General features: G+C 34.7%; 2 protein-coding genes across 3 annotated transcripts; one reads left to right on the top strand and one right to left on the bottom strand.

The window, feature by feature from the left end:
- Positions 1–3,004: 3,004 nt before the first annotated feature.
- LOC105650059 (Leucine-rich repeat (LRR) family protein) lies at positions 3,005–4,826 on the top strand. The gene has a single exon (XM_012236938.4). The coding sequence runs from the start codon at positions 3,352–3,354 to the stop codon at positions 4,564–4,566; it is 1,215 nt and encodes a 404-aa protein (XP_012092328.1). The 5' UTR covers positions 3,005–3,351; the 3' UTR covers positions 4,567–4,826.
- A 2,788-nt stretch (positions 4,827–7,614) lies between these two features.
- Positions 7,615–13,878, bottom strand: LOC105650060 (transducin family protein / WD-40 repeat family protein). 2 transcript variants are annotated; one of them, XM_012236941.4, is made up of 11 exons: positions 13,578–13,878; positions 13,145–13,269; positions 12,497–13,023; positions 12,237–12,356; positions 12,065–12,142; positions 11,533–11,709; positions 10,098–10,175; positions 9,096–9,271; positions 8,682–8,840; positions 8,361–8,421; positions 7,615–8,012 (listed from the first exon to the last, which is right to left on the bottom strand). In XM_012236941.4, the coding sequence occupies exons 3-11, from the start codon at positions 12,923–12,925 to the stop codon at positions 7,821–7,823; spliced, it is 1,470 nt and encodes a 489-aa protein (XP_012092331.1). In that variant the 5' UTR covers positions 12,926–13,023; positions 13,145–13,269; positions 13,578–13,878; the 3' UTR covers positions 7,615–7,820. The 2 variants fall into 2 exon arrangements, with proteins under 2 accessions (XP_012092331.1, XP_020541246.1); XM_020685587.2 differs by lacking the exon at positions 13,145–13,269.
- Between the last annotated feature and the right edge of the window lie 40 nt (positions 13,879–13,918).

Here is a 13,918-nt window from a genome sequence, read left to right on the forward strand (position 1 = left end):
TGCCTGTTCTCCCCTATTGTCTCCTCTCTTCCTCTCACTGTAATTTATGATGCTGTACTCGGTAACTGTGCATGCTAGATGAATTTGTACCGAACATATGATATTTTTTCTATGCAGAATCGATTCGTTTAAAGACCATAGTATCTACATCAGTGATGATGGAGGCATCATCACTACTGATAGCTGGTTTGAAATAATACCATTTTTGGCATGTTTGAGTCAACATCGAAATCAATGACACATGTCGTGTAGCAATGTGTGCATGTGCCTGTGCACATATGCAGGGTAACTACCAAAGTATGAAGCTTTTGTTATATTTATTGTTGTATGGAACTGGGATAACCAGATAAGCCTTTCAGTCAACTCACTAGAAGTTAAATTCTGAAAGGATAAAATTCTTAGAATTGCAATTGTGGTCCTGGAATTATTGAAGCAATTGCAGCCTCGTCGGTGAACAGAAGCTTCGCTATTGAAGAAGGATGGTCCCAAGTTGCCTCCATGGCAGCAGATGCTTTCCTTGGTATGCGGATATTGGAAGTTGGAAGTAGTTTATGGAACCTGAAATGTAGCTTATGCCCACAATTTTATGGTTGATATATTTTTATTGCATTTTATTCTTTTCATTAGTTCATCGAATGTCTACTTAGCAATAATTAGACCTGGCCGGAACTAGAATTGATCCTTCCGGTTTAGGGAGACTACTTCATTTCTGGTTCCGACAGTTTCATTCCTCGTTCAAACGAGGCTGTTTTCTTTTTCTCCTAGAAAATAGAAATTGTCTGAAACCGTCGGTTCAACTGGCAGTTTCGAACTGGTTAAAGTGGAACTTATGCACGTTACAAAGTGACAATGGATTTTGGGGCATATGACCGAGACTGGGGCCCTGAGCCAATCACTTGGGCTTGATTTATAATTAAGCAAACCCAAGTTTACATTGACGTAAGGAGTTTAAAGTCTAAACCTCTTCATTCCCTAATAAACGTGAATCGTGATCTGTCGAACCATCATGAGTTCGACCTAACAATTTTTTTTTTCCTCTAATAAACCAACAACGTATTTTTTAAAATAATAAAAAAAAATATTGGGTGAAGCCATAAACAATCTCAATTTTTGTAAGGATGAGTAAACAAATTCGATCTAAACATGCTTATTGGAAGAGCTAAAAAATTGTACGTTTTACGACCCATAAACCTTATGAATTAGTTAAACTAACACCTAATGATTAAATTTATATGCTAACTCATTTATAAAATTAACACATTGATTGTAACTATTATAGTAAGAGTAGCATCTTTTACACACATATATGCAATTCTCTGCGCTCGATTTTTTATTCTTAAATATTCATCATGGAAAATAAACTCTAATAAATAAGTACAAATTATTAAGCTGAGATTAACTGGATTAATCTCATATTAATCTAATAATCTTATATTGGAAGAGAAGTATCCAATCCAGTAAATAATTCATATAATGTGAGAAATATTGGTTTATAGTTAGGTTGAATTCAATTAAAAAATGTATCCTTTTGGCAGCTCCATATCACATTGGTGGAAGCAAGAGGCAATCAATCACCCTTTCTTTCCCTTTCTATTCAGTCTCAGTGCACATGCACATGCCCATATCATCACTCCCTATCACACATTAACGTGCTGAGTCCTCTTCTCAAAATTAATTAATTCATTAACCTATAAACATAAATTTCACAGGTTCTTTCTCCGAGTCCTGTGTATGAAGTGCCAATATGCAGTTGGACAAGTGAGTTTTGGATACCGGAAAATTAATAATAGGAAAAAAAAGTATATATTTATATATCATTAATCTGCAAATTAGAATCGAGATCGCTGGACGATAAGGACAGAACACGAAGATACATAAATACGGATGCTGTGATTATAGAAGCAAATAAAGCAAATCCCAAAGGATCCTTAGTTTCTCGCATTAGATGAACTCCAATAATATGCACAACAAACGCCATTGAAATGTATACTCACACCCTCCATATGATGACATGAGTGACTACCTTGGTTGTTGCGTTTGGTGCATTTACCCACACTCATTTTGGTACAAATTGTGAAAATTATTATTTTAAATATTATTATTAATAATGTGAGGAGGTGAGATTATTATAAAATATATATAATTTAGAGTGTCATAAAATTGATTTAAAATAAAAATAAATATAGACATAAATAAATAATAATTTTTAAAATCTAATAAATATCTTAAGTAAAACAATATTTAACCTTAAATATTCAAAGTTACAAAATAGGAAATTAGTAATTTAAATACTCAATGATATATAACTAATATAATTAGAATTTAGTGCTGAATAATTAGCTAACGTTACTTAGACATTTGCAGTATTTAGAGAGTCCTCTTGTCGGGATTAATTATTTGTTATTTATTATATGATCTAGTTTTCTTTTTACATTTTGCATTTCTTTGTCAGGAAAAAAAAAAGGATTTAAAGCTACAATTATAATAAATAAATAGTAATTTTAAAATTTTTAAAAAATAACTGTACAATTGAAATAGAAAATTTTTTAAAAATTTGGAGGAAAAAATATAATCAATAATTTAATTTAATTATTATTATTATTTTGGTTGACCAAATTGCACAAGTATCCTGAGAAGACAGCTGAAAATGAAGAGGGGAAAGCGAAAAAACGAAAATAGAACCCACGCCACAAAAAAAAGACAAACAATGTATGTTAGATTTTTTATGGGCTGGCACCTGCTGCTCTGTCGCTCTCTTTTCACTGACTTTTACGTGTCAACCGCTCCTTGCCCGTGACATTTATTGCCATGCCTTCTTTGTTCACCCTATCCTAATTACTATTTCTACTTGCAGGGATAAATCAGCCTCTCCGTCACGTGACCTTTTCCCGAACCAAATAGGTCCCTAACCACGTAGGCTCGGACAACCGTTTGTCTCCGAACCTCATTCCAATAAACGAACAAAAGAACAACTATACTAAAAATAAAAAACAATTAATAAAATACATTATAGACACTTACCACACTACTCCTTGTAGTTGTAGCAGAGACACCATACACGATACGCAGAGAGAGATACTTGATCTTCTTCAACAAGCCAAAATAATGAAAAAGAGAAGCTGAAAGATTCAAGAAGAAGATTCAAAGGAAAGAAAGTTGCTTCTCTTCAAAGCTACTCTGTATATTGTAATCTTTTGATGCTGATAGTTTCGCCATTAAAGCTTTCACGCCATTTCCCACGAGAAATCGGTACACTTGTTCTCTCACGGAAAAGCTTTCTTCTTACCTCAAAAGCTCACTCTTTTCTCCTATATATAACCCTTCATTTTCTACTTTCTTCTTCGCTGCAAAATGGAAATACCAAAGCAGAAGCTTAGAGCTATAGTATCTTACGTTTTCTTAGCTATCTTTCTTCTACAATGTAAATTCTTCTCTGTGCATGCAATTTTGGACCCTATTGATTTTTTGGCTTTGCAATCTATTAGAAAGGCATTAGATGATATGCCAGGCTCCAACTTCTTTGCGTCATGGGATTTTACTTCCGATCCTTGTAATTTTGCCGGTGTTTATTGTGAGGCTGATAAAGTTATTGCTCTTAATCTCGGTGACCCCAGAGCTGGTTCTCCTGGTCTAACCGGCCGGCTTGACCCTGCTATTGGAAAGCTCTCTGCTTTGGCTGAGTTCTCTGTTGTACCGGGCCGGATCATTGGTACTTTGCCGCAGTCTCTCTCCCAATTGAAAGACCTCCGATTTCTCGCTGTCAGCCGAAATTTCCTCTCAGGCGAGATTCCGGCCACTTTAGGTCAGTTACTTAATCTCAGAACACTTGATCTCAGTTACAATCAGCTCACAGGAAGTATTCCTACCTCTATTGGTACTATACCGACACTGTCCAACGTTATTCTCTGCCACAATCGTCTCTCCGGTGCAGTCCCTCCGTTTCTCTCCCAGTCATTAACTCGGCTCGATTTGAAACACAACGCTCTCTCCGGTTCGCTTGCACCATCTTCACTTCCTCCTTCGATTCAATACCTCTCTCTTTCATGGAACCGGCTCACTGGACCCGTGGACCGGTTACTGAATCGACTGGAGCAGCTAAACTACGTGGACTTGAGCATGAACCAATTCAGCGGCTCCATTCCGGCTCGGGTATTCACATTTCCAATAACTAATCTTCAGTTGCAGAGAAATCTATTCTCGGGTCCGGTTCAACCGCCTGATCAAGTGACAATAGCGACCGTTGATCTTAGTTACAACAGATTATCGGGTCAAATATCTCCCATGTTCTCCAGCGTACAAAATTTGTACCTGAACAATAACCGGTTTACGGGTCAGGTGCCAGGAAGTTTCGTGGACCGTTTATTGGCCGCGAGTATACAAATATTGTACTTGCAGCACAATTATCTAACCGGTATTCAGATCAATCCAGCGGCTGAGATTCCAGTGAGCAGCTCATTGTGTTTGCAATATAATTGTATGGTCCCGCCCGTACAGACACCGTGCCCGTTGAAGGCCGGAAAGCAGAAGACTAGGCCTACAGCCCAATGCAGCGAGTGGAAAGGGTAAAGTTGGAAATATGGGTTATATGTGAGGGCAAGATGATACGAATATATTCATATTTTGGGTGCTTTTAAGAAAAAAAAATTATTTTTGCGGGTAATTTTCCTATTTTATTGATTTATTTTTTTAAAGTGAAATTTTTAGGGTAAAAATGATAAATAATGAAGATTTGTGGATACTTTGACGAGAAATTGTATCTATTTATGGGATTTGGGATTTCAATGTCATTCTTAATTAATATATAGGAATTAATTTTTGTTCAAGAATATTTTAATTTTGATTTTGATTTATTGAACTATTATTAATATTTTGGTACTATGTAAATATTGTACTAGATTTCTCGTTAATGTACATCTTAGAAATAAATTTTATGTGCATGTGTTTTTACTTTTTACCTGTCCTTTTTGTCTCACAATGTAGACAGACGGTAAGCCTCTCCAAGCCCTTTATTGGAAAACTCAATATTAAAATAAAACTAGTTTTGGTCATGTGACGACTTCTTTGAATCATTAAAAATCGCCAATCAAACCGATCTAAAGCCGTGGGGTTTAATGTATAAAATTGATTGATTTGCCAATAAAAAAAAAAAAGTTTTACTTATAATACTATCTTATTATTAGATAAAAATGAAAAAAAAAAACATTTTTCGCTTTTTTTATATCGTGAAAAAAAAAAGAAAAAGAAAAAGAAATGGAGATAAGAAGCTAAAATCATAGAGATGGTCCCGTGCTTAATTACCAGCTTTAAAAATGCACGAGCTGCGACTGTAAAATCATTAACTTGGTTGGGACACCCACAGCTATTTCTCAACTAACATTCATAATATACACCAACAAAAATTTCATTAGACTTCCATTAGTTTATGTTCACGGGAATGAAATTAATTTTTCTTTTTTATACAATTAAATAAAAAATATCAAATATTACATTTAAAATATATTTTCTGAAAAACATAAAAATATAGTTTAGATATGAGATGATAGAGATCATTCTCCTTTAACAAAAAATCTTGAGTTCGAATCCTATATATAGCCTCCTTTTAAGTGATTTATCCGGACTGAATTTAAATTAATTGGATCGATGGGTTTTTAATACCGGATAATTAAAAAAAAAAAAAAAACGATTAGGTGGGTTTAGCAGTTAGCTAACATAGAAAGTCTTTTTGGGCACATGGAGCAGAGTGCCTTTATCGTTATTTTTTACATCACTCGTTGTCTGGTTTTAGTTAGGGATTTCTAAGTTGGCAATCTGTCAAAACATTAAAATATTGTTAATTAGTCATAGTTGGTAACGCTTTTTCACATTTTGCAGGTCAAACACTTTGATTATTTTTTAGGGTTAGTTTCTTTCTTTTAATGATTAAATTAATGTGTTTACGTTCTTTTGTGGGTCTCTTTTCATTTCTTAGAAGTTAGAATCTCATAGTCTTAGAGTAAGACAATGACATCAAAGATTTTACTAAATCCAAATTAAATTAGATAACCTCCTTGATTTACATACTAAAACAAAATCAAAATCAAAGCATACTAAATCTTTCAATGCATACAATATAAATAAGAATTTAAATTCGGTTTCAATAAAATTTAGAATATTAAAAAAATTATATTTCAATGACTCTGAAATGAGATTAGTCTTGTATTTAAAAAAAAATACGAGAATATTTGTAAGAGAAAAAAAAAAATTCAAAATAATTTTTTTTTATTTTGATTAAGACATGATATTATTATTTTAATACCATGATGGAAATTAAATATTCTAACAAAAAGTGTGGAAAATATGCTTATACTTTAGCCTTAACAAGTAGGTCATATATGCCATTTTTGAGGCATTAAGTGGGGGCCCGCAAATCAGATTCTAGATGTTTTGTTATGCTGCTTTTAAATTGATCCCATCTTTAACTTTAAGGTTCTTTCTCAATTAAAAGCCATTCATTGATTAAGCAATTATTCCCCAAGTGTAAATTCTACTTCCCCATGATGATGGGCCCCCAGTGTTTATGTCCCCTTATCATGACAATTATCATGGGCCTCGCTTTACAGAATCTTTTCAGGCCCTACCCATTTCACTAAAAATAGCAAGGGAACCGAACCCCTCTCTCTTTTATTCATTATTATTTTTTAATATTAATTTAACGTTAACTTTGGAAAAGAAATAAAATATTAAATTTTTTACTTCCAAAGTATTAAACAAAAAAATAAAAATACAAAAAAGATTATTAGGTAATATTTCCCTGGAAGGATCAAAAAGGGGGAAAAGCTGGCGGTGGTAGCGACAACTGTTTGTAAAGAAAAGAATTATTACTTAGCTGTAGCCTGTAATAGAGAATGCTTGTGATTTGGTTAAGGTTGAGAAAATTAGGCCCATCGGTGGTTAGGGTTTTCAATTGAATATGGCCCACGTGATTTTTTATTTCCATAACAAATCTATGATTTTCATTCCACTGGTAAAAAATCATTTTGAGTATGTTTTTGTTGAAGTTTCAATCTATTGTAGAAATTTTTTATTTTTCTGATTTATTTTATATATGATGAAATCATAATTCCATTGTCCTGTTATAATGCAGTTAAAAATGATAATATAAACACTTCATTTAGGATCTATTTATTAAAATTAACTGTTAGTTATTTAACTACGAAACAGTAAATGTATAATGTTGCGTAACCGCTTGTAAGATTTTACACCATCAAAGATTCTCTATGAAATAAACAGGTATTATGTTTCGTAGATTTCGGTTCACCAAATTTGCGTGCATATGCTTTGTTATATTAAATGAGTACAACACAATTGATGACAATATAAGAAAAATCACTGACAAAAAATTATTACGTCTAGCTGTCTTGTGAATAAAAGGAAAGAGAATGGAAATTTGAGAAAAAGAAAAATTGAAAAGGGAAAAGGAAAATGTTAAAACTTACTATAAGAAATGCTAGACAATGGGAGGTGTTAGACGGACTATAATTTCCGTAGGTGACGTGCCAAAGAAAAAAATTCAAAAGAACCGTATCAACTGTTCCCAACGGGCAATCAGACTGTTAATTTATGAACTCCATAAAATGCTTCAATAACTAAATGTATAAAAATCTTCAAATTGGTGTTTATTTATGTACAATTCGAATCTTGTGGATGTAAAAAAATTAATTATTCATGTTACACGCTAATTACATATTATTTGAGTTTGGAGAGAAAGCGAATTACTACACAAACAACATATATTTTACTTCATAATATTATAAACAGGAGAAGATATGACAAGTTATTTTTCAATCAAATTGTCGTCTCCAAGATCTTTTCTTTACTGCAGGAATTGGAGCTTCTCCATTTCCAGGAAATTCCCATTTCACAATATCACCATCCCATGAAGAGCTGACGAGCATTGGATAATACGGGTGCCAACTACAATCCCTTACAGGTGATTTATGGTGTTTGAGTACTGCAACTTGGTCTCCCGTAACCTGCAGTAGAATTCAAGTTACTGCTGAAGCAAGAGCAGGTTTGGAACCGATAAGAATAAGAACACAAGCATCATGGTTAGCATTCATGCCAGAATACCAAAACACCATTTGGTGGATGAACAAAGATTTTATCTTCTACTTTACAGGCATTTACAGAATGTATCTTCATCTGATTACACCCTATTTATAGCAGAAAATTTCTACAAGTATGCTTCTTAAGTGACGCCAACAAATTCATTTCTATCTTCTTTCATGCAAGGAACATAGAGCCAAGAGTGTTGAATGGTTCACCAATCCATCTAAAAGCAGGCAGATGGAATAAAAGTAGCAGTGGATTTGATTACTTACCAAGTCATATACATAAATGCAAGAGTCATGAGAGCCAGTGTATATGTACTTTTGGCCAGTACTGCAAAAGAAAAAAAAAACGTTATTATTATTATTAAAGAAAAATGGGAGTCGGATTAGATGCTAGATTCTGAGTTCTTATAACTAATAGATATAATCAATGCTGGATGAGATCAAAATATGAATAAATCCCAAGTCTGATGAAATTAGGTTACTCGTTCCTAGACTATGATTGATCAACAACTTCTGAACTCTCAAATGGAAAGTGACCATAATCAAGCTACTAGGAGAAAGGATGAGAAAAGAAAGGCCAATGCTCACCTATACGCGGGGGAAAAGTAGCAGCGAATGAGAGTACGCAAGACTGAATGACCTCTATATGTAGCCACAGACTGATCACCTGGGTGTTTCAAATCTCTTGCCTGTGGAGGATAGTCCATCCATCTGTAGTCCCATTCATAATTCCTGAGCCCTAAATTGCTGCAATAAAAGGGAATAAAATATAACTGAATATTTTTAAGGTTCTGAATAGTTTTCAGTCTGGACATTATTGTAATCCTTTTCCAGTCAACTCAATGCAATTTACAAGCTTGTCCATGATAATGCATTGGAGTTGGGTAAAATATGATGCAAATACCAGACATATAAACAACATGATGCATTTCACCATCTGGTCATATTTTCACAAGTAAAAGACAGAATTCGAAGGCATCATATGAGATGAAGAAAGCATACCAAGTAGCATTAGAAGCCATTTTCCGGATATCCCAAAGTTTGATGGTCTGATCCTTGCCATTCGTGATAAGATAACGACCATCTCCACGGCTGTCAAGGAATGTAATGCCTTCTAGGTGTCCCATTAGGACTCCTGCTGGCTTTCCTCTTGCAATAAAGCACCGCCTATCCCATACCTACATTTAAACGTTCTCAATATCCATTTTAAGAATCCATGGTCCACCATCCAGCAATAAATATTGCAAAATAAAACACATTTGCCTCCTGATACTTTTTAGTTTGTGACACTTGAGTTGTAGTCACATCAAGTTTTTATGCCACTAGCTTACTCTTTGATACAGAAACATGGGGAAAAAGAGATCCTCCGAGTTCCGACCCTATTGGTCAACATAGTAAGTGACTGTCACATAAAACAACTAATGAAAAGTCCTACAAACAACTGTATCAAAGTTCTAAAGTGAAAGGATCTTAGTAGTTAGTACACAGAAGTCACTTATATTGCACCATCAGTTGATGAAAACCGTTATATTACCAGTATTGCCAGACATTTTTCGCTTCCTTTGTCTTTGTTTCGAGAAATATAGTGATCAAATTCTGATTCTTTCTTTTTCTATTGATTCTTTTCCGATCGAGATGTCTGGCTCCATGAGTCTATGTGTCTATATAGATCCTGTTCATGGATTAACGAAAATGTGCAAAAGCTTACCAACGGTAAACCAACTTAGTTAGCACTTAAACACTAAATGATGCTTTTATTCTTGTGAGTTGTAGAGTGCTGAAGGATAACCGTTAAATATGTCTGATGCAATCTGTTTGATCAGTCAATGCCCTAGCCAATTTCACTTCTAAATATAAACCAAACTTAGACAATCTATTTCACTGGTTTCTCTCTAAATACCATTTTGTCACAATATTGAAAATTATTTCAGGAAACTAGCCTAACAAGTAACAACTAAAAATTTCAATTCAGCTAATGCTTTGTATACAAGAAATTAAACTCACCTTACAGAGATTATCATCACTCCCAGAATAGATAAGATGGCCACTTTCATCAGCAAAACATACAGTGTTAACATCAGACTGCAGCATTCAGAACAAAATAAATTTAATTTAAAACCTGTGCCAAGTACTCATTCCAACCTTGAAGGTAGGTGACTTATTGAAACCTTGTCAGAGAGGAAAAGCTGGCACGAAGAAAAGAAACTCAAATTGAACCAAACAAAAAGGTTATGCAAAATCCACTGGTTTAAAGGTCACATTTACAAAAGATCATATCCTATCAAGCTTCTTAGTTACCTTATTTCCCCTATAAATTCATATCACTTGATATTAAATATTAGTTTGGTGCATACACTGTTGGAATTACATTTTTTTTCCCAAAAACAACACAACACAGACACATGAGACAAGAATATGACACAACCTTTACCAAAACCATGTTAATTTTGACATAGTATGCTAATCCATATATCTCATGCACACGCCCACTCAACAAGCAATGTAGGATCCCAAAGGACCAGCTCCCATGCGCCACAACACTGTAAAAAACCACACCATACATGAGGGTGTCTTATCTTTTTTTTTTTTTTTTTTGGTTAAATAATATCACGCACTCAGAGGGATCACATTGTTCATATTGACTGACTTAGCTATTAAGTATACATGTAGCAGTTGATCAAACCAGTCAATATAAATAAGCAGCCATGTTATTGAAGGATAGTACTGTAATTTCTCACTAGACAATAATCTACCTATTTCTCTGCTTCTCTCTCCCCCCCCCCCCCCCCCCCCCCCCCCCCCCGCGATTCTGTTCTCTCCTATTTTCCCTTCCCTTTCTCTCTGTTCTTGCAATTTCTCAGTACACAAACAATGGTTAAAGATTGCATGTCTGCAAATAGTAACATGCATGGACATTTAAAACCTGTATGGCTGAATCATAATTATCTAGCATGGTGATTATGACTCTAAGCTGTACCTCTCAACTCGATGAAATACAGATTGTGCAGTACCAAAGGCAACATCATTCATATATGATACAAATGAATTTCAGAAAGAAAGGAGGTAGAAATGAGAAGTGTGTGAATACTTTCACAATTAAAAGGACAGAATCAAATTTTTTCCTCAGCATATCATCATTAGAATATCATATTGAGTTTGTGATGAACTTGAAACATTATGTGGCCCTTCATATGTTACTGGCTCTTTAATCTTCAATTATTTCCTACCACCAGTTGGAATAGACACTAAATGCTGATTCTGTATCTGCTGGGTCAGAGTCTTCACATTCAATATTCTCTGTTACTTGCAGCGAATACAGGAACGTCTAGAAGTTCAAGGAATTGATGAAGTGGAAACTTCAGAGAGAAAAATAATCAAGCTACCATTATGAAAATCAAATAAGGGACGATAAAGGTGCTTATCATGATTGTGAACATACTGCATGTGCTGAAATTCGAAGTGAAAGCTTATTTGCTTCAAGGTCATATACATATATTGAATCATCACTACTTCCTGCAACAAGCTCACGTCCATCAGTAGAAAATTTCACAGAGAAGATTCCAAAAGAATAACCTCCATCATCATCAGCAGAGAAGTCCAATCCATCATGGATATCCTGCAAAGCATAAGAATTATGCATAAATAATATACATATTAAAAATCTCAAACAAAAAAGATCAATCAGAACAAACAAAATTCTTGGATTAAGCACCAATTGTGAAGCTTTGCTGTCATTAGGTCTTGACTTGCATTCCAAGGGCAAAACTAATCTATATTGCCTCTACTCCCCACTTGAGATGGGTAAATCTCAAGTAAATAATGTTAACAAGAGCATGACCGAAATTTAGAAAGAGAGTTTAATGCTGACTGCTAAATGTAATGAGAAGACATCAGAGATTTGTGTTTATTCCATACTATCTTTATTCAACTAAATCTACATGTAACAAATACAAGCAATAACCAATACATACCGTGATGTTTGCAAGTGACTCTGTTGCTGAAGATCCAATATCAACAATATGGACAATAGGCGACATGCTGGCATAGACCTACAACAGCAAGCTAAATGCTCATTTAGGCATTTGAACAGTGTTGATATTAGGTTCTAGCATATTAAAGAGATATCCAGATATACAAACTGACAAGATAGCGTTGATCTGGTGAAAGAGATGTATCAGTAACTGTCCAACGCAAACTTTTGGCAAGAATGTTCTTCTGAACTTTCCATCCTTTCTCTACATTATATATTCTAATGTGGCTTCCCTGAAATGTATATTTGCAGCCCCCCAACAAGAAAGAAAGCATCAGCGAACAAGTGCAATGATTGTGCTTTCCTTGCTCAATGAACTGTCAATTTCCCATATCCAGTCCAAATGCAAAGCTATAAATACTAAATAGAATACCTGAAACCCAGCAACAAATAGAGAACCATCAGCTGAAAATTGTGAGACATAGGCCCTGCTCGTCATCTGGTCAATAAGCCAAGGGCCATTGACTGGCAAATATCTTCCAAGCATATGACAACGATCAGCTGCAGAGAACCTCCCTCTCCCTGAATAATTGCCCTCTCGACCTGCCAGCATCTTAACTGTGGAAACAGCATACTCCCTCTTTCCAGGTATCACTTGGGCTAGCCGGTCATGGGGCCTTGATTTCAACTTTGTATTGAGGGAAATTTCATGATCTAAATTAGTCAATGATTTATTGGATCTCTGGCCATTACCAATTTCATTTATGTTTCTACCTCCATCACAAGGATCAGAATCAATCTCCAGTCTACTCATGGCATAACCCATTTCATCGATGGAAGCCCAAGCAGGAACAAAATACATTGTAATTCAACACCAAACACAATATTTCGCACTACAAAAGCATTGACAACGCTGCCTACTTTTCATATCACGTCAACTGGGATTCTGTAATGCGAATCCTGCAATAATAAAAGTTTAAAACTCTCCTTTAGTTCCAAAACTAAAGGATTAAGAACTGTAATTAGAAGTTATCTATCTAATCCAATAAAACATGTGAAAATGCTAAGAAGCTTCCTTAACCTTTTTCGTTTTTAAGCTCGGGCCAAAATAATATCATGCGTCTTTAACCAGTTCCAAATACAAAAGCAAACAAACAGAGAGTACAATGAAAAATTTCCACCTTTTCATCAGCACTCATCCACTTACTGCAAAATATAACAATTTCTTAGACAAAAATATGTTTTCGCAAGCTATCCTCATATGTACTATCAGATTCGACTAAAGCAATCAACTAATTTTCAATTTCCGATTTCCAGTACATGTGACCAACTGAAATTCCACAGCAAGAAAAACTTAATCATTTAAAACAGTAACTAAATCATTAATTACCTGAAGCTGCAAAGAGAACACCTAAGTTGTATATCACTAGAAAGCAAAAAATGAAATGGAAAATTGAACCAGAAAATCAAGAAAATGTAAAGAAGAAGATCAAGACGATAATTTATGCACTTACAAATATTTCTTGGTCGGTAGCTAAAGGTTTCAAGGGAATTGCAGGACATAACTATATACAGAGATATAGAGAGAATTTTTGTTTTTCTTTGTACTATGGATATGCTGGATGGGATTGACACATCGAGTGCACGGTGGACGAGAATGATTGGATACGTGGAGTCGACAGGATCGCATATAGACTGCACCGATCATTGACATTTAGCCATGAGTTTGATCCCTGGAGGTTCCTATTTTATTTGGTCTATCTCTATCCACGGTTGGACTATCTTGCGCTCATTCGCTGCGTCCGCTTCGTTTTGATAACCGATACTATTTCTCAGCTACTTGCTTTCGTTGACC

The sequence above is a fragment of the Jatropha curcas genome, chromosome 5 (assembly GCF_041381405.1).
Source record: "Jatropha curcas cultivar XTBG-Jc1 chromosome 5, XTBG_Jcur_1.0, whole genome shotgun sequence".
NCBI lineage: Eukaryota > Viridiplantae > Streptophyta > Magnoliopsida > Malpighiales > Euphorbiaceae > Jatropha > Jatropha curcas.

Coding starts and splice junctions, on each gene's coding strand:
- LOC105650059 (XM_012236938.4), top strand. CDS start 3,352: ATGGAAATACCAAAGCAGAAGCTTAGAGCTATAGTATCTTACGTTTTC.
- LOC105650060 (XM_020685587.2), bottom strand. CDS start 12,925: ATGTATTTTGTTCCTGCTTGGGCTTCCATCGATGAAATGGGTTATGCC. Junction 9,272..10,097: donor GTGATGATAATCTCTGTAAG/GTGAGTTTAATT, acceptor GTTTAAATGTAG/GTATGGGATAGGCGGTGCTT. Junction 8,013..8,360: donor GCATTTATGTATATGACTTG/GTAAGTAATCAA, acceptor ATTCTACTGCAG/GTTACGGGAGACCAAGTTGC.